Raw genomic sequence first — 20082 nt, 5'->3', positions numbered from 1 at the left:
GGGGTACTGATTAGGGATGATCAGCCATGATCACATTGAATGGCGGTGCTGGCTCGAAGGGCCGAATGGCCTACTCCTGCACCTATTGTCTATTATCTACTGTCTAATTTTTGTATTTAAAAAAAATGCATGGATACAACACAAAGTAAACATAGAAAATAGGTGCAGGAGTAGGCCATTTGGCCCTTTGAGCCAGCACCGCCATTCAATATGTTCATGGCCGATCATCCAGAATCAGTACCCTGTTCCTACTTTCTCCCCGTATCCCTTGATTCTGTTAGCCCTGAGAGCTATATCTACAGTAACTCTCTCTTGAACACAGTAAACAGAAGCAGATGAAAAATTAGTCTAGAAAGCTGTGTGTAAGTGTGCAAATTAACAGCAATAAAAATATTTAAAGAGAGGCATACCAATCGGATAGGAAAAAAAACTCTACCATTATATTGCGTCAGAAGGAACTACAGATGCTGGTTTATACCGAGGATAGACACAAAATGCTGGAGTCAGGCAGCATCTCTGGAGAAAAAGAACAGGTGACATTTTTGGGTCAGAACCTTTGTAATTTCAGTCTGAGGAAGGGTCGCCTATTCCTTCTCTCCAGAGATGCTGCCTGACCCGCTCAGTTAATCCAGCATTATGTGTGTATCCGCAATTATATTGTTCTTCTTATTATATCACCATGCTAGATCCAAGATGCGGTACAGAACGCCACAGGAGATCCTTCTTCCCTGTGGCTATCATATCAAACTGTACAACTTCTCCCCCTTCTGTCGTGGGGTAGACTGAGACTGACCCCCCCCCCCCACCTTGCACATCCCCAATCCTTTCCACTCGTCACTTTGATTTCATGTTTCATGTATTTTATGTTTATGAATTGCCATCGGGATTTGACCCATATTTTGACCTTTTGCCTTTTATTTGGGAGTGAGAAAGTCGGCAACCCTAGTCTATAGCCCAGGAATGATTAAGTAAAAAATGCGGGCATTTGCCAAAAATAATTTCTATTAGCTCCAGTTACTTAGGTTTTTTGTTTCCAGATACAGTGCGGAAACAGGCCCTTCGGCCCACCGAGTCTGCACCGGCCAATGATCCCCGCACACTAACACTATCCTACACACACTAGGGCCAATTTACACATACACCAAGCCAATTAACCTACAAACCAGTACGCCTTTGGAGTGTGGGAGGAAACCGAAGATCTTGGAGAAAACCCACGTGGTCACGGAGAAAGCGTACAAAGTCTCTACAGACAGCACCCGTAGTCAGGATCGAACCCGGGTCTCTGGCACTGCAAATCCTGTAAGGCAGCAACTCTACCGCTGCGCCACTGTGGCCACCCATAGCATAAGAGAGACACAAAAAACTAGAGTAACTCAATGGGTCAGAAAACATCTCTGGTGAAAAGGAATAGGTGACATTTTAGGTCGAGACCCTTCTTCAGACTAAGAGTTAGGGGAAACAGATAGAATATGTTGCACGGTGGCACAGCTGGTAGAGCTGCTGCCTCACAGCGTCAGATACCCAGGCTCAATCATAACCTCAGTTGTTGTCTATGCGGAGTTGGCACGTTCTCCGTGACCTGCTTGGGTTTCCTCCGGGCGCTCCGGTTTCCTCCCACACCCCAAAGACGTGTGGGTTTGTAGGTTATTTGGTTTCTGTAAATTGCCCCTAGCCTGCAGAAAGTGGAAACAAAGTGGAATAACGGGTGGGAACGGGTGATCAATTATCGGAGTGGACCTGGTGGGTCGAAGGGCCTGTTTCCATGCTGTATCTCTGAAACTAAAAATAATTTAACAAAATACAACTATAACACCAGGGTCAGCGTTTGATGGTCAATTTCCAAAGAACTAAAACTAAAAACTCAAAGTGTTGCCTTTTATTTATTGACATACTGTGGGCGGTCACGGTGGCGCAGTGGTAGAGTTGCTGCCTTACAGCGCTTGCAGCGCCGGAGACCCCGGGTTCGATTCCAACTACGGGTGCCGTCTTTACGAAGTTTGTATGTTCACCCCGTGATCGCGTGGATTTTCACGGAGATCTTCGGTTTACTCTCATACTCCAAAAACGTACAGGCTTGTAGGTTAATTGGCTTGGTGCATGTGTAAATTGTCCCTAGTGTGTGTAGGGTAGTGCTAATGTGAGCGGGGTTCGCTGGTCGACGCTGACACGGCGGGCCTAAGGGACTGTTTCCCCAGCTGTATAAACTAAACTCTAAACATAGCACAGACAAGGTTCGATTTCATCTTTGAAACAGCAGATAATATAATTTTGATAAATTCTGAAATTCTCCTGAATTGACATTGCTCAGCATTAGTTTTAGGTTTTTATTTATTGAAACACCAAGTCATTGAAAAATGATATTGAAAATCAGTTTGATTCCTCTGCGTATTAAATAAAAAATTGTTTGTAGTTGTCAACGTTTACAATATCAGGAATAATTTTAACGTAGGAAGGAATGCTGGTTAAAACCGAAGATAGACACTAAAAGCTGGAGTTACTCAGCGGGACAGGCAGCATCTCTGGAGAGAGGGAATGGGTGACGTTTGGGGTTGAGCCCCTTCTTCAGTAGCGTCTTGACCCGAAACATCACGCATTCCCTCTCTCCAGAGATGCTGCCTGTTCCTGCAGAGTTACTCCTGCTATTTGTGCCTATCTTATGAATAAGGTCCAGTTTCTTTCAATTGAGACAAATAAAATATTTCAACTTAAAATATGAAATCCGCATCTTACTCAATGAGCTGATCCTTGTTCTGTTCCACCAGCGTAGGAGGGACATTGGAAACAATCACTTGCATATCCAATTCATTGACCACCGATACCTGGGAAACAAATCATAATTCTGTTGGTCCGACATACCAATAGACAATAGACAATAGGTGCAGGAGTAGACCATTTGGCCCTTCGAGCCAGCTATTCACTGTGATTATGGCTGATCATCCACAATCAGTACCCCATTCCCACCTTCTCCCTATATCCCTTGACTCCGCTATCTTTCAGAGCTCTATCTAACTCTCTCTTTAAAGCATCCAGAGAATTGGCCTCCACTGCATTCTGAGGCAGAGAATTCCAGATTCACAACACTCTGGGTGAAAAAGATTTTCCTCATCTCCGTTCTAAATGGCCTACCCTTTATTCTTAAACAGTGGCCCCTAGTTTTGGACTCCCCCAACATCGGGACCATTTTTCTTGCCTCCAGCTTGTCCAATCCCTTCATAATCTTATATATTTCAAGGAGATTCCCTCCCTTCCTTCTAAACATATGACATCCCGCCATCCCGGGAATTAACATCGTGAACCTACGCTGCACTCCCTCAATAGCAAGAAAGTCCTTCCTCAAACTTGGAGACAAAATTTGGCTTCTTCGTCACCAATTCTTCTTAACGATTCATCACCACATACAACATGACTAATGTTGCAAACCCTTTTGGGTCGAGACCCTTTAGACTCCCAGGGTCTCGACCCCTGAAACATCACCTATCCCTTCCCTCCAGAGAGGCTGCCTGTCCCGCTGAGTTACTCCAGCTTTGTGTGTTTTCAGTTTAATAGAGTCATAGAGTGATACAGTGTTGAAACAGGCCCTTCGGCCCAACTTGCCCACACCGGCCGATATGTCCCAGCTACACTAGTCCCACCTGCTAGCATTTGGTCCATACCCCTCTAAACTTGTCCTATCTATGTACCTATCTAACTGTTTCTTAAACATTGGGTTAGTCCCAGCCTCAACTACCTGTGGCAGCTTGTTCTATACACCGACCACCCTTTGTGTGAAAAAGCTACCCCTCAGATTCCTATTAAATCTTTTCCCCTTCACCTGAAACCTATGTCCTCTGGTCCTCGGTTCATGGACTCTGGGCAAATGCTCTGCCATTTTTTAACTATATGAGGAGGCTCCTTCAGAAAAATGGGGAGGAATTTCTTTAACTGAGTAAGAATGTCATTGTTCAATCTGGGACATATGACACTAAAACGCTCTTGACGGTGAATCTGTGCAATTCATTATCACAGACGGCTGCGGAGGCCAAGTCAGTGGGTATTTGTAAAGCAAAGATTGAGACATTTTTGATTAGTACGTGTGTCAGGGGTTATGGGGAGATGGCAGGAGGATGGGGTTGTGACTCGATGGGCCGAATGACCTAATTCTACTCATATGGCTTATGAGCGACATTAATAATATTCTGAATTAAATAGTTGGAGTTGGTTGTTGTGATTAAGCCACTGTTGAGGTGGAGGACGTACGATTTTGGAGTCAAGAGTGTTTTATTGTCAAATGTACCAAAATGGAAACAATGAATTTCTTAAGACAGCGCGGTGGCGCAGTGGTAAAGTTGCTGACCTACAGCGCCATAGACCCGGGTTCGATCCACAGCCGTCTGTGGCAATGAATTCCACAGATTCACCACCCTCCGATTGGGAAGTGACGTATAGGTATAGAAGTGTGAAAACACACACCACCAGATTCGGGGACAGTTTCTTCCAAGCTGTTATCAGGCAACTGAAACATCCTACCTCACCCAGAGAGCAGTGCTGAACTACTATCGACCTCACTGGTGACCCTCGGACTATCCTTGATTGGACTTTGCTGGCTTTACTGGCTTAACGGGACGACAGATGGCACAATGGGCTAAGTGTTCGACTGGCAACCGGAAGGTAGCCGGTTCGAATCCCGCTTGGAGTGCATACTGTCGTTGTGTCCTTGGGCAAGACACTTCACCCACCTTTGCCTGTGTGTGAATGTGTGTGAATGTGTGTGAGCGATTGGTGGTGGTCGGAGGGGCCGTAGGCGCAGATTGGCAGCCACGCTTCCGTCAGTCTGCCCCAGGGCAGCTGTGGCTACAGAAGTAGCTTACCACCACCGAGTGTGACTGAGGAGTGAATGAATAATGCGATGTAAAGCGCCTTGAGTATTAGAAAGGCGCTATATAAATCCCATCCATTATTATTATTATTATTATTATTATTTACCTTGCACTAAAGGTTATTCCCTTATCATGTATCTATACACTGTGAATGGATTGATTGTAATCATGTATTATCTTTCTGCTGACTAGTTTGCATGCAAACCAGTCACTTCGGTACACGTGACAATAAACTAAACTGAAAAATGGAAGCATCTTCGGTGAGTCCCAGTTTAGCTCTGCAGGATGAAATACAAGTGTCTTGGGAGTGACTCACAGAGTTACTCATTGGAAAATGTAAGTTAGTTTTCCCATCAATGTTTTGAAAGGAGATCTGCATGGGGAATGATACAATTTATTACTGAAGAGCGCACACTTAATTCAGAAATCGTGTCAGAAGCACAAACTCAACTAACACCTGGAAATGTAGAAACAACAAACTGCAGATTGTTTAAGAAAGAACTGCAGATGCTGGAAAAATCGAAGGTAGACAAAAAAGCTGGAGAAACTCAGCGGGTGAGGCAGCATCTATGGAGCGGAGGAATAGGCGATGTTTCGGTTCGAGAAACCTTCTTCAGACTGATGTCGGGGGGGGGGGGGGAGCGGGAAAAAGAAAGGAAGAGACGGAGACAGTAGGCTCGTGGGAGAGCTGGGAAGGGTAAGGGAAGGAAGGAGAAAGCAAGGACTACCTGAAATTGGAGAAGTCAATGTTCATACCGCTGGGGATTGGTTGGCATAATGGTGCAGCAGTAGAGTTGCTGCCTTACAGCCCCAGAGACCCGTTCTTCTAGCCTGACTATGGGTGCTTTCTGAACGGAGTTTGTACATTCTCCTGTGACCGCGTGTGTTTTCACCGGGTGCTCCGCTTTTCTCCCACACTCCAAAGACGTACAGGTTTGTAGGTTAATTGGCTTCTGCAAATAGTAATTTGTTCCCAGGGTGTAGGATAATGTGAAGGTACGTGCGATCGCTATTCAGTACAGACTCGGAGGGGCCGAAGATCCTTTGTCCATACTGTACCTCTGAAGTCTAAAAAACTGCAGATGCTGGTTGACAAAAGTATTTGGAGTAACTCAATGTGTCAGGCAGCATCTCTGGAGAAAATGGCTACGTGACGTTTCGGGTCAGGGCTGAAGAATGGTCCTGATCTATAACATCTCCTGTCTACGTTCGCCAGTGACCTGCCCTGACCTGTTACTCCAGCACTTTGTGTGTCTTTTATACACGGGGAAGGTCTCGGGTGAATTTCTAAAGTGGCGTGAAATAGTTCATATTGTGTTCCCCTCTGACCAAGAGTTATTTTCACTCACATAGCACTGAAATTAATGACGTTACACAATCTAATTTCCAGGCTGCCATCTCTTGGAAACACGACATTAGCTTTATTGACGAGCTGCCTTAAAATAAAAATGAAGATCAAATGAGAAAAGGTCTTCTCCATTAAACGTGAAAGTTCCATCATGATTAAGTTTCACCAGAGCAAAGTCCGCCGATGACGATGGAGTACAAACTATGCCCTGAAGGCCCGCTCTAAGTATAGGCTTGAGAAGCTTTGCAATTAGTAGGCAGACTCAATGCTGAGCGATCCTTGGGTAAGTTTAAGGAGCCTGTGGAATTGAACCTGCCAAAACTATGGAGCATTATAATAGTAAGATTAAACGAGAACTTACCAGTTTGAAGTTTGATCTGTATTTTATGAGGAGTTATGATGAGGGATTACGTGAAGAACCCCGCCAGGACGCATGCGTGTCATTCTTCAAAGCAGCGGTGTGAAATCACAGATAACTGTAATGACTAAACATAGTAAGATTAGAGAAGAGATACCAGTTAAGTATATGATCAGGGTGGGAGCGGAGGGCACGTAATCCCTCATCGTAACTCCTCATAAAATACAGATCAAACTTCAAACTGGTAAGTTCTCGTTTAATCTTACTATTTTACTTCGGAGTCACGTGAGTGACTACGTGAAGATTTTAAAGCTGTGATTTCATGCCGTGGAAACGAGTCCATGCATCACGTCTGCCTTGACTGTGGGAGGAATTGTGTTAACATAATTTGGACATGAATTCGACATTGAAATCATAAAAAATGTTAACACAAATTTATAACCCCTTTTTATGGGTTTAAATTAATTTACAGAACTTAAATTGTTTCTGCAAACGTTCCAGGTTTCATTACTGGTTTATTATAAAATAATTGGAATGTTTTACCCTGACCATCCTGCTGCCTTGAGGATTTGGTCCATTGGTACATCCAACTGTATCGCTGCCAATGTAGCTGCAGCCCTGGTGGAAAGAGATTTTTAAAATTAGTATCCACCCCAGCCTGTGTTAGCACCTGTTTCAGCCATCTTGAGATGGTCTGGACCGTCACTCTTGGTGTGGTTGCTGGTGGCTGACCAAAATGTGCCTTTTCATTGCCTCTTAGGATATTCTTTTTCTCCATGTATAACGACAGATGTCTTATTATACACAGACGGTCATCTGTTGGGTATGACCTAAATTGTATATTGAGGCCTGCTGATCCCTTTCTGTTCTGCTTACTATCTCATAAATATGAAACGTAATATTTTCTGTTGAGGAAGTCATGTTGTCCAGTCTAGTTTTTGCAGTGACTGTATCCTCTGTGCCGTGACCAATACCATTAGCATGACTGTTTAAATGTCAGTCTGTGTAGGGACAGAACTGTTGCTGGAGACCAATTCCTGAGCATCTTCAGGATTATTCTCACTTCCCATATTTGGGAGTATCTGGTTCCCCTGATAGGTTTTGTACCAGTGGGTGAGTCCCAACAATGTAATGGTCTGTCCCCTGCCATAGGTAAGTCGATAGGGCACTTCTGGCGCAGTTGATGGCACTGTAACTGAGCCCCTCATCATAGTGGAAGCCTGCCAGATATTCCAGAACAGACGGGATGTTCATGTCTTTGATACCATGTTTGATACCACTGGGAACCATGGTTGTGTCGGCCAATCGGGTACTACCAATACCAGGTGCAGAGTCTTGTTGTATTTCCTTAATACCCGACTGATGAGGCAGGAAAGGAGGGAATGCGTAAATAAACAATTCCCCCCCCCCCCCCCCCAATGCAGCGAAAATGCATCTGTCGCCGCTGCCCCAGAGTCTGGTTCCCATGTAACATAATTTGATAACTGGTGGTTAAGTCTGGATGCGAATAAATCGATATCTGGTGTTCCATATTATGCTGTGATATCAGCAGTACTATTTTATTCAACATCCATTTGGTGTTTTCATTAAATTTGCGTGACCTGGTGTCTGCCACAGTTTAGTCTTCCTGGTAGGTAAGTGGCTGATATCCAAATATCTCTCTGGATACACCATTGCCAATTTGTATAGCCAGATTGTCACATGATGTCGATTTGTTTCCACCCTGTGGTTGATGTATGCTACCACGGTGGTATGGTATTGGTGGCTCCGCACCCAAGTGCACTGGCATCAGTTTGTAGTACCATGGAAGGGTTACTGACAATGATTGGATTGGAACAAGGCCAGATGTTATCTATCCACCATTTTAGTTCCATTTTAGCTTGATTGGTAATTTCACAGATCTGTCAAAGTGACCTGCATAATTTAGAGTGCTTGTATTTTGCTCTCTGTATGTTTTGGTAATGTAGAGGTCCAAATTGTGTGGCTGGAAAGGCAGCCATCATTATGCCAATTACTTTAGCTACCAATCTGATGGATGGTTTGCTGATGTCAGTGATGTTATTGCAAGCCTCTATTAAATCTCTAGCCTTTCCCTTAGGCAGAGTCACCGACATGTGAACTGAGTCAATGGTGAAACCCCAGGTAGTCCATAGTAGTGGAAGGCGTTAGTTTAGATTTAACTGGATGAAAAATGAATCCCAGTTTTCCAAATAACTTTTTTGTGGCTGTTACAGGTTGTTTGGCCAATTCCAAAGTTTTGCCCATAATGAGTATGTCATCTAAATATGCCATGACCATGTGTGTACGTTTCCGTAGAAACGCTAGGGCTGGTTTCAAATTTTTTGTGAACAGCCTGGGCTGATGATAACCCATTTGGCAGTGCTTTATACTGTCAGAGTTGTACCATCCAGTTGAATTTTAAGTAACATCTGTGGTCACCTCGTATAGGCACTGAATAGTAAGCATCTTTTAAATCGATGCTGGCCATTGAAGTAACCTTTGGAAATTAATTGTTAAGCAGTAACAAAGGTATCTATTTTGTCAGATCTATGATGATGCGATGACCATCATCTTTTTTGTTTTTGATAAATATATTGGACACGAATTCTAATGGTTCGTGTTGAGTTTTCTCAATTACACCTTTTATGTGAAGCCGCTTCAGTTCAGCTTGCGCTTTTGATTTTCCTTTACCAGAAGGCACGAACATTCAGTTCAGTATATGTTGAACTGGAGGGCTGTACTTGTGTATAAACTCTGTTGTATATCCCTGGATACTGCTTAAGATGTAAGTATCGGTTGTTATCATGCTCCATGCATTCAGAAAAGAGTGTAATCTCCACCCAATCTCCGTGCCCACTGTATATTGTAGGGAACCAGACCCACCTACCTCCATAGTTACCAGTGGCCGGTTTACTTTTTGTAGGTTCTTCGCTGCTGTTGTAGCGCTGGGGTCTGGATTTTCGGTTTGGTTGGCGTTGGAGGTCCCCGCATCTTCCAAGAAGGCCGGTCTGGGCAATGGCCTAAAAAGACTCATGTTTTGGGTACCGGTCCTTCGAGCTTTCACCAGTTCTGCTGGTGGGTGCGTGGGGGTGCTGTCGTTGGCCGTAGTGGGTTCCAGTAGGTTCTCTTGTTCCTGCACCCCCTGCACACTTGTCTTTTCTTCTGCGGACCCCTCTTGCAGGTCAGCCCAGAACTGACCCGCAGTGCTCCCCTCTGATGAGGTAGAAGCACTGTGCAGCCCTTCAAGAGGTACTGCTGTGGGTTTATCATAGGGCCCACAGTGACCCGACTCCATCTCCCGGAGTCTGTCACGTTGGAGCAAAGCTCCATACACCGCTTCTTCCGGCTCCAGCGCTCTCGGGCACTGGCCGCCCGCGGTTGTTCAAAGTCGGACTCCTCTGAGTCCACGACCTTGTTTGTTTTGTGTCTAGCCTTTCCGCCCGGCCGCGTGGATCTGGCCGGTGCGGAGGCGACATCGGGCACAGCTGATCCCACTACGGGTGATCCAAGTGCCGCTGGCTGCTGCTGGCTGCCCGCTGCTCCACGGTCCTCCTTCTCCAGCTTTGTCCTTACTGTCCTTCCGTGGAGTGGATATGGCCGGTGTGGAGGACATCTGGCACAGCTGATCCCATCTAGCCCACCAGCTTTGTCGCAGCCCGTTGGTTTCTCCACCTGCAATCAGCATGGTAAATATAAAAAAGACCGCAGCTCTTACCTGCAGGTCCAGGTTAAAATTGTTGCTACGGTGAACGTCGCTCCACCCCGTCTGCTGCCGTTATTGACTTGTCAAAAGTCAACGGCCCCATTTGAATAGTCTCCCGCCCGGCCGTGGTGTTCCGGCCGGCGCGGGACAAAAAGTCGGCACAGCTCTTCCCATTACGGAAGATTAACGTGCCTTTGGCTGCTGCTGCCGGCTGCCTGCGACTCCGCGGTCTTCCCAAGCCAGCTTCACTAGCAGCACTTGCGGATACTCCTTTGTCCAGCTTCCCCTCCTGTAAAGACCCGGCGTGGGGAAACATTAGTTTTTTGCTTCCCTCTCCCGCCCGGCCGGGCCCGGGGCGGGAGCGAGTCGGGAGCGAAAGTCGGGCACAGCTGTTCCCATTACGGGAGATTAGCGTGCCTTTGGCTGCAGCTGCCGGCTGCCCGCGACTCCGGGGTTCTCCCCCGCCAGCTTTCCCGCAGCCTTCATGGATCCGGTCCATGTCTCCACCTAAAAGGTAAGTGGAAGGAACGCAGAGTCTCTTGCCTGCTGTTCCCGACTTTCAAATTCTGGAACGCAGAGTCTCCTTACCTGCTGTTCCTGGTTTTCAAATTTTTGCTAGGGGAACGTTGTTCCCCCTTGCTGTGACTTGTTGCAATGCGTGTAGCGATATGACACGCATGCATCCTGGCGGGGTTCTTCACATAGTCACTCACGTGACTCCGAAGTAAAATTGTAAATTGGTGGCCTCTTTGGTGACCCTCTCACACTACAAAGATGTACAGGTTTGTAGGTTCTTTGACTTAGTCAAATTGTAAATTGTCCCTAGTTTGTGTTGGATAGTGTTAATGTGCGGGGATCGCTGGTCGGTGAGGACTCGGTGGGCCGAAGGGCCTGTTTCCGTGCTGCATCTCTAACCTATACTGAACTAAAGGGAAAACTACATGTATACCAAGCCAATTAACCTACAAACCTGCACGTCTTATATTCGGTGGGCGGCGCGACTCTCGTCAGCAGCGGCCTCTGCAGTCCGTCTGCGTTTTTATTATTTTATGTCTTATGTTTTTATGTAGTTTTTGTTATTTTTGTTGGGGTATGTGTGTGGGGGGGTGGGGGTGGTGTGGGGGGGTGGGGGTAACTTTTAAATCTCTCCCTGCACGGGAGACCCGACCTTTTCTTTGTCGGGTCTCCGTTGTCGTTGGGGCTGCAACGAGGCGCGGCCTCCAACAGGAAGACCGGGGGCTGTGGTGCCGACTACTCACCTCACCGTCGCGGAGCTGGCCGAGTCCAGAGCGGGTGGAGCTGTGGTGGACTCTGCTGCGACCCGACCCCCGGAGATTCGGTGGCTGCAACAGCGGGTTTGGCGGGTGGCACCGGGAGCCCGCGGGTCCCTGGAGGGAGACCGCTTTTCAGGGCTCCCGCAACGGCGACTTCTCTCGCCCGAGTTGCGGGGTTGAATAGCTCCTGGAGCGGGGCCTTACAGCACCGCCCCGCGCGGATTGGAATGGCCGCGGGTCTCTGTGAGCGCGCGCCGGGGGCTCTAACATCAAGAACCCGGTGTGCGGCCTTGCATCACCCGGCGTGGCTTTAATGGCTGCGGGACAATTCGCCATCGCCCGCCGGGGGCTTTGACTTTGACTTTGACTCTGACATCGGGGGGGAGAGTGCAGTGGAGAGATAAGTTTTTTTGGCCTTCCATCACAACGATGTGATGGATGTTTATGTAAATTATGTTGTGTCTTGGGTCTATTTGTTTGTAATGTATGGCTGCAGAAACGACTTTTCGTTTGGACCTCAAGGGGTCCAAATGACAATAAATTGAATTGTATTGTATTGTATAAATTGTATTGTATTGTCTTTGGATAGAAACATAGAAACATAGAAAATAGGTGCAGGAGTAGGCCATTTGGCCCTTCAAGCCTGCACTGCCATTCAATATGATCATGGCTGATCATCCAACTCAGTATCCTGTACCTGCCTTCTCTCCATACCCCCTGATACCTTTAGCCAAAAGGGCCACATCTAACTCCCTCTTAAATATAGCCAATGAACTGGCCTCAACTACCTTCTGTGGTAGAGAATTCCACAGATTCACCACTCTCTGTGTGAAAAATGTTTTTCTCATCTCGGTCCTAAAAGATTTCCCCCTTATCCTTAAACTGTGACCCCCTTGTCCTGGACTTCCCCAACATCGGGAACAATCTTCCTGCATCTCGCCTGTCCAACCCCTTAAGAATTTTGTAAGTTTCTATAAGATCCCCCCTCAATCTTCTAAATTCTAGCGAGTACAAGTCGAGTCTATCGATTGTGGGAGGAAAACCGAAGATCGAGGGGGAAACCCATGCTGGTCACAGGGAGAACGTACAGACTCCGTACAGAGAGCACCCGTAGTCGGGATGGAATCCGGGTCTCTGTACGCGCTGTAAGGCAGCAGCTCTAACGCTGTGTTACCGTATAGGGGCAGCCATATCACACCGAATGCAGTAGATGAGGTAAGAGGAGGTGCTTGTGGAACTCTGTCTGGGACCTCTGGATGGAGGTAAGGGAGGAGGTATTGGGACAGGTGTTGCAACGAGAAAGTACTTGGGGAGGTGATGATTTGGGTGTTAAGGGATGAGTGAATCAAGGCCTTGTGGAGAGAGCGTACATTCCTTCCTCTAGCTTCACAATTTGCAACCCCTCAATCCTTTTGTCTCACACCTTCTCTTATCGTCTTTGGCCTTTGTCTGCCATCTACCCATCCCTCACCTGTATCAACCTTTTACCTATTGGAAAGAACTGCAGACGCTGGTTTAAATCGAAGGTAGACACAAAATGCTGGAGTAACTCAGCGGGACTGGTAGCGTCTCTGAAGAGAAGGAATGTGTCAGGTTTCGTGTCGAGTCCCTTCTTCAGACTGATCTACCTGCCAGGCTTTGTCCTGCCTCTCCTCTCTTCCAGCTTTCTAACGCCCGCCCATACGGTCAGCCTGAAGAAGGGTCCCGACCGAAAACGTCACCTATCCATGTTCCTTTGACCGTTGAGTTACTCTAGCACTCTGTGACTTTTTTTTTGTAAATCTGCACCTGCAGTTCCTTGCATTTCTATAAATACATCAAGATTTCTAACCAGACCAAACATGATGACTGCTACGCTACATTCTGCACTCCTGTGGTTCTTTCTGTACTTGGTAGAGATGCACCAGAGACCCGGGGTTGATCTTGACTACGGGCGCTTGTCTGTACGGAGTTTGTACGTTCTCCCCGTGACCTGCGTGGGTTTTCTCCGGGCACTCCGATATCCTCCCACATGCCAAAGACGTGCAGGTCTCCCCGCTGAGTTAAGGGCCTGTCCCACTTTCGCGACCTAATTCACGACCTCTGCTGAGTTTGCCCTTGACTCGTACTCGCAGCATGGTCGTCACGAGGTCGCAGGAGGCCGTGGGAGGTCGTAGGTAGGTCGTGATGCTAGTCGTAGGTACTCGTGGCATCAAGTAGGTCGGGTCGTTTTTCTAGCCTGGTGAAAAATGACCACGAGTAAAAAAGGTCGTGAATTAGGTGGTGAAAGTGGTTCAGGCCCTTTACTGAGTCCAGCTCTTTGTGTCGAACGCTAGTCTGAGATGAAGCAACTTGGCGGAAATCAAGACCCGTACTTACAACAACCTGTGCGCTGCTACTCAGTTCTGTTCCATAGTTGTCAGTGGCAATGACATCAAACTTATAATACGATCGCCTCATGTTTCGGAAGGTAATGGATGTCTTGATGATGCCCGTGTATTCCTCGATGACAAAGCCGTCCTTTCCATCTTTGGAGGGCGGTATGATCAGCCGGAACTGAGATATACTGTAGTTTCCACTGTCCTCATCTTCAACCTGAAAAGTACAGGAAATGGTCAAAGCACAAGGCTGGCCACTCATAGAAACATAGAAAATAGGTAAGCCATTCGGCCCTTCGAGCCTGCACCGCCATTCAATATGATCATTGATCATCCAACTCAGTATCCCGTACCTGCCTTCTCTCCATACCCCCTGATCCCTTTAGCCACAAGGGCCACATCTAACTCCCTCTTACATATAGCCAATGAACTGGCCTCAATTACCTTCTGTGGCAGAGAATTCCACCATATCATATTATCATATTACAATCAACATATGGTGTGTTGAATAAAACCTCTGATGCACACACAGAAATTGACCGGTCTCGCAACGGAAACGATAGTGCGTCGAACCTGCACGTTAGAACCATAGGACATAGAAAATAGGTTCAGGAGTAGGCCGTTCAGCCCTTCGAGCCAGCACCGCCATTTTTTTTTTAATATATTTTTTTATTAAAGGTAATCAATTACAATGCTTCAAACAACTTTATATCAAATTAATTCAATTTGCATTAAGTAAAACACTAGTAATACTTATCTACTGTTTTTTTAGAAATAATGATAGAGAAAGAATAGAGAAAGAATAAATCATTAAGAGAGTGATTAAATAATAATTTGATTATATATAAGAAAGAAAAGAGAAACGAAAAAAAAAAAAAAAAAAAAAAAAAAAACATTTTTAGTAACCACAATATGTATTATTAATAACACTACTACAAGTGATAGTATCAATAAAGACATATATGTAATTCCAATATAAAAATGAATTATTCTCACCAAATCCCGCAGGGTGCACGTCGAGCTGTGTTGCCAAGAACAGCTACTTCTCTAAATACTGTATATATGGAGACCATATCTGTTCAAAAGAATTATACTTGTCCAATAGGACAAATCTAATTCTTTCCAGATGTAACGTCTCCATCATCTCTGTTGCCCACATTTTGGTTGTGGGGGATAATGTTCCCTTCCAAAATTTCAATATGATTTTTTTTTCCAATTATTAAACAGTAATCAAAGAAATTTCTTTGATTTACTGTAAGTGATAGATGTAAATCCGGAATTCCAAATATTATTAGCTTTGGGTTAGGGTCCAATTTAACTTTGATGACTTCAGAAATAACTTTAAAGATTTCTGTCCAGTAATAATTCAATTTAGGACATGTAACGAAACTATGTATTAAATTTGCCTCTGCTTTCTTGCACTTATCACAAATAGCGGAGAGATTCGGAAAAATACTATTTAATTTAGTTTTCGAATAATGTAACCTATATAATACTTTAAATTGTATCAGTATATGTCTGGCGTTTAATGAACACCGGTGTATTCGTTGTAGACTTTCTTCCCAGTTTTCTTTTGTTATAGCCAATCCCATTTCATTTTCCCATGCTTGACGATATACTTCCGTTATTGGATTCTCCTTATCCAAAATGATGTTATATATATAGGCTATTAATTTTTCTGTATTTGGATATAAATTAAACAGTTCATCTAACAATCCTGCTTCTTTATTTTTATAATCTTGTGTATTGGATTTAATATAATCTCTAATTTGTAAATACCTAAACAAATGTTGTGGAGACAATCCATAAATATCTTGTAACTCCTGGAATAAAAGAAATTTTCCTTTTCTATACAGATGTTCTATCCTTGTAATTCCTAAATCATCCCATTGTTTAAACCCCCCATCTAATATAGCAGGTTTAAACGATGGATTATTCATAATTGGTAATCTAAATGAGAGATTATCCAAGTGTAGAGTCTTAACTATTTGTTTCCAAATACGTCTATTATTATATATTATTAGGTTGTCTTTATAATATTTTTTTTGTACTTCCGTTGGTGCAAAAATTATCGAACCTACATTGAAAGGTAGACAGTCCTCCTTTTCTATATTTAACCATGTCGGTTCATGATCCATATTTACCCACCAGAAATTCATATTCTTAATCTGAACAGCCCAAAAATAATATAAAAAGTTTGGAAGTGCTAATCCTCCATTTATCTTAGCTTTGCATAGATGTTTTTTATTTATTCTGTGATTTTTATAATCCCAAATAAAGCTATTGACAATATTATCAAATTTTTTTTTAAAAGTTTTCGGAAGAAAAAAAGGAATAGCCTGAAACAAATATAACAACTGCGGTAGAAATACCATCTTTATGGCACTTATTCTACCAATCATGGATATAGGCAGTGTTTTCCAATATAAAATATTTTTTCTAAGTTTATCTAATAGTTGAGGATAGTTGGATTTTATTAATGAGTTATGAGTTTTAGTTACGTTAATCCCTAAATATTTAAGTTTGTCTGTAACTACTTTTAATGGGTATTGTTGTAATGTATTAAGATTTATTCCTGTTATTGGCATAATTTTCGCTTTTATCCCAATTAATCCTATACCCAGAAAATGCACCAAACTTAGTTATAATGTTTAGCAGGTTGGGAATACTAATTTCCGGTTTTGTAATATAAATCAAAACATCATCTGCATATAAAGAAATTTTATTAATTGTTGTATCAGTATTATAGCCATATATTTCAGGTTCAGATCTAATTTTTTCCGCCAATGGTTCTATCACCAATGCGAACAATAAGGGTGATAACGGACATCCCTGTCTGCATCCCCTAGAGAGTTTGAATTTAGCTGATAAAATTTGGTTAGTCAAAATTCTTGCCATAGGATTCGAGTATAAAATTCTTACCCATTTACAAAATCTATCCCCCAATTGAAACTTTTCCATTATATTAAATAAATACATCCATTCCACCTGATCAAACGCTTTTTCTGCATCTAGTGATATAACCGCTAGTTCCGTATCTCGTATTCTTTTTGAATATATAATATTAAACAAACGTCTGAGATTATGGGATGAGTAACGTTTTGGGATAAAACCTGTTTGATCATAATGTATTAATTTAGAGATCACTAAACTTAATCTCCTAGATAAGACCTTAGTTAATATTTTTTGGTCTGTATTTAAAAGGGCAATCGCTCTATATGATCCAGGATCTTCCAAATCCTTATCTACTTTAGGGATGAGTGTAATTGTGGATTCATTTAAAGATTCTGGTAATTTTCCTTGGTCATATGCATATCTATACATTATTTGTAATCTTGGGGAAATCAGATCTTGAAATTTTTTATAAAATTCTGCACTCAGGCCATCTGGGCCCGCTGCTTTTCCGTTCTTAAGCGAACTAATTGATTCTATAATATTTTTACTGTTATTTCAGCATTTAACAATTCTCTACCTTCCTGATCTAAGCTATTGATTTGACATTCTTGTAAAAATATTTCCATACTATCTGTTTGTCCTGTTAGTTTTGACGAATAAAGATTTTTATAATATTGTAAAAATCTATCATTAATATCTTTTGGAGTAATTAATATATTTCCATACTCAGATCTAATTCCGTGTATCATCTTCTCATCTTCTAATTTTCTAAGCTGTCGTGCTAGTAATTTTTGTGGCTTATCTCCAAATTCAAAATACACTTGCTTAGTTTGTTGAAAAAGTTTAATCACTTGATTATAATATATTTTATTTAATCTATATTTTACTGATGCAATTTTATTACTTAACTCTTTGGAAGGCTGTTTTATATTTTCATTATCTAGACGTTTTATCTCATTTTCTAAATTTTGTTCTATTTTTCGATTTTCTTTATTGAGATGTGCTTGTGCGGATATTATTGCGCCACGCATGAATGCCTTAAATGTGTCCCAAAATAGTGATGGAGAAGTTTCAGGATTATCATTAGTTTCAAAAAATAATTTAATCTGATCCATCACATATTTACAACAGTCATTGTCCTTTAATATCTGAGGGTTAAATCTCCAGGTAGTAGTTTTATTAGATATATCTTTTAATTTTATCTTAAATGTTAATGGCGCATGATCCGAGATGATAATATTATGATATTTTGCATCATACGTAAAAGGAAGTAATTTAGAATCTATTAAAAAGTAATCTATCCTCGAATAGGTTCCATGTACGGGCGAGAAAAAAGAATATTCTCGTCTGGATGGGTTATCTAACCTCCAGATGTCTTTAATATTAGATGTATTGATAAAAGCATTTATGAATTTACTTGATTTCGAGGCACCGCCATTTAAAAAAAAAATTATTCTATATTTCGAACAGTATAAAAGAATAAAAAGTAAGTGTGAAACAGCATACAAAAAACAAAACAAGAATATTTATACTTTATTGTCATAACCAATATCTATAAATAAATGAAATCGTATGTGTCCGAAAAGGAGCAGGAAGAAGCCAAAGCTTATTAATTCCCACCCCTTATTCAACTGCTTATATTTATCTTATACAAATTTAGCAGCTATATGTACACCATATGTACACCAGCAGCTATATGTACACCAAATTATTTACATTTATACACTAATCAAATATTTACAAAGCCATACAAAAAATATCATTCAATATGGTCATGGCTGATCATCTAAAATCAGTGGGGTCAAGGGTAGAGCATTCACGTCACGGCCCTGTTTCCACCGATCTTTCCACCACCAAACGCACAAGAAGCAACAAGACAGCCACCATTGTGCAGATGCCGAGACGTGCGTTCAGCTCTGACTGAACAACTTCCAATCTTGTGTGTGGACTCGATAAGAAGAAGATCTAAAATCGGTACCCAGTTTCTCCTTTCTCCCCATATCCCTTGATTCCGTTGAATCTAACTCTCTCTTGAAATCATCCAGTGAATTGCCCTCCACTGCCTTGTGTGGCAGAGAATTCCACAGGTTCACCACTCTCTGGGTGAAAAGGTTTTTCCGCATCTCAGTAAGAAGATGGATAGAGAGAAAATGAGGATCGAGATCAGACCTTCCCCCCAGAAATAAGCAGAGGTCAGGAGCCTGCGGGACGATCTTACTAAGGTGTATAACATCAGGAGAGAAATAGTAAGATTAAACGAGAGCTTACCAGTTTGAAGTTTGATCGTTATTTTATGAGGAGTAACGTTGAGGGATTACGTGAAGAACCCCGCCAGGACGCATGCGTGTCATTCTTCAAAGCAGCGGTTTGAAATCACAGATAACTGTAATGACTAAACATAGTAAGATTAGAGAAGAGATACCAGTTAAGTATATGATCAAGGGTGGGAGCGGAGGGCACGTAATCCTTCAACGTTACTCCTCATAAAATAACGATCAAACTTCAAACTGGTAAGTTCTCGTTTAATCTTACTATTTTACTTCGGAGTCACGTGAGTGACTACGTGAAGATTTTAAAGCTCTGTGATTTCATGCCGTGGAAACGAGTCCATGCATCACATCTGCCTTGATGACTGTAGGAGGAATTGTGTCAACATATTTTAGACATGAATCCGACATTGAAATCCATGAATTTATTAACACAAGTTATAACCCCTATTTAACCCCAAATGTTTTACTATACAGAGACGATCATCTGTTAGGTAAGACCTAAATTCGATATTGAGGCCCGCTGATCCCTGGCTGTTCTGTTTCACTAATTCATAAATATGAAACGTAACGTTTTTAGATGAAGAAGTCATGTTGTCCAGTCTTAATTTATGTAATGACTGTACCCTTTGTGCCGTGACCAATGCCATTAGCTTGACTGTTTTTAATGTCAGTCTATGTAGGGACAGAGCTGTTGCTGGAGACCAATTCCTGAGCATCTTCAGGACAATACGTACCATATTTGGGAGTACCTGGTTCTTGGGGGATTGGTATTAAAAATTCCCCTCATAAGTTTTGTTACCAGTGGGTGAGTTCCAACAGAGTGACGCTCTGTTCCTTGCCATAGATAAGTCGATAAAGCACTTCTGGCGCAGTTGATGGCACTATAACTGAGCCCATCATCATAATGGAGGCCTGCCAGGTATTCCAGAACAGACGGGATGTTCATATCTCTGTAGGTGATGCTGTTTTTGTTACAATACATCTCCCACTTCCTGATATAGACCAGATACTGTTTTTTTTT

The 20082-nt window shown here is 43.0% G+C and overlaps 1 protein-coding gene across 1 annotated transcript in view; it reads right to left on the bottom strand.

Annotated features, from left to right (window-relative positions):
- The window catches only part of pcdh15 (protocadherin related 15), a gene marked incomplete at its 5' end in the record, with an annotated part of 501491 nt that overhangs the window by 60440 nt on the left and 420969 nt on the right, over positions 1 to 20082 (bottom strand). Inside the window, 2 exons of the mRNA XM_033034471.1 lie at positions 2731 to 2819; positions 13898 to 14113. Of these exons, the coding sequence (XP_032890362.1) occupies positions 2731 to 2819; positions 13898 to 14113 (305 nt within the window). The remainder of the gene's footprint in view (positions 1 to 2730; positions 2820 to 13897; positions 14114 to 20082) is intronic.

Source organism: Amblyraja radiata, chromosome 15 (genome assembly GCF_010909765.2).
Source record: "Amblyraja radiata isolate CabotCenter1 chromosome 15, sAmbRad1.1.pri, whole genome shotgun sequence".
NCBI classification, from domain to species: domain Eukaryota; kingdom Metazoa; phylum Chordata; class Chondrichthyes; order Rajiformes; family Rajidae; genus Amblyraja; species Amblyraja radiata.
Note: the sequence above shows the minus strand (reverse complement) of the source record. Positions and strands in the feature narration are given on the sequence as shown.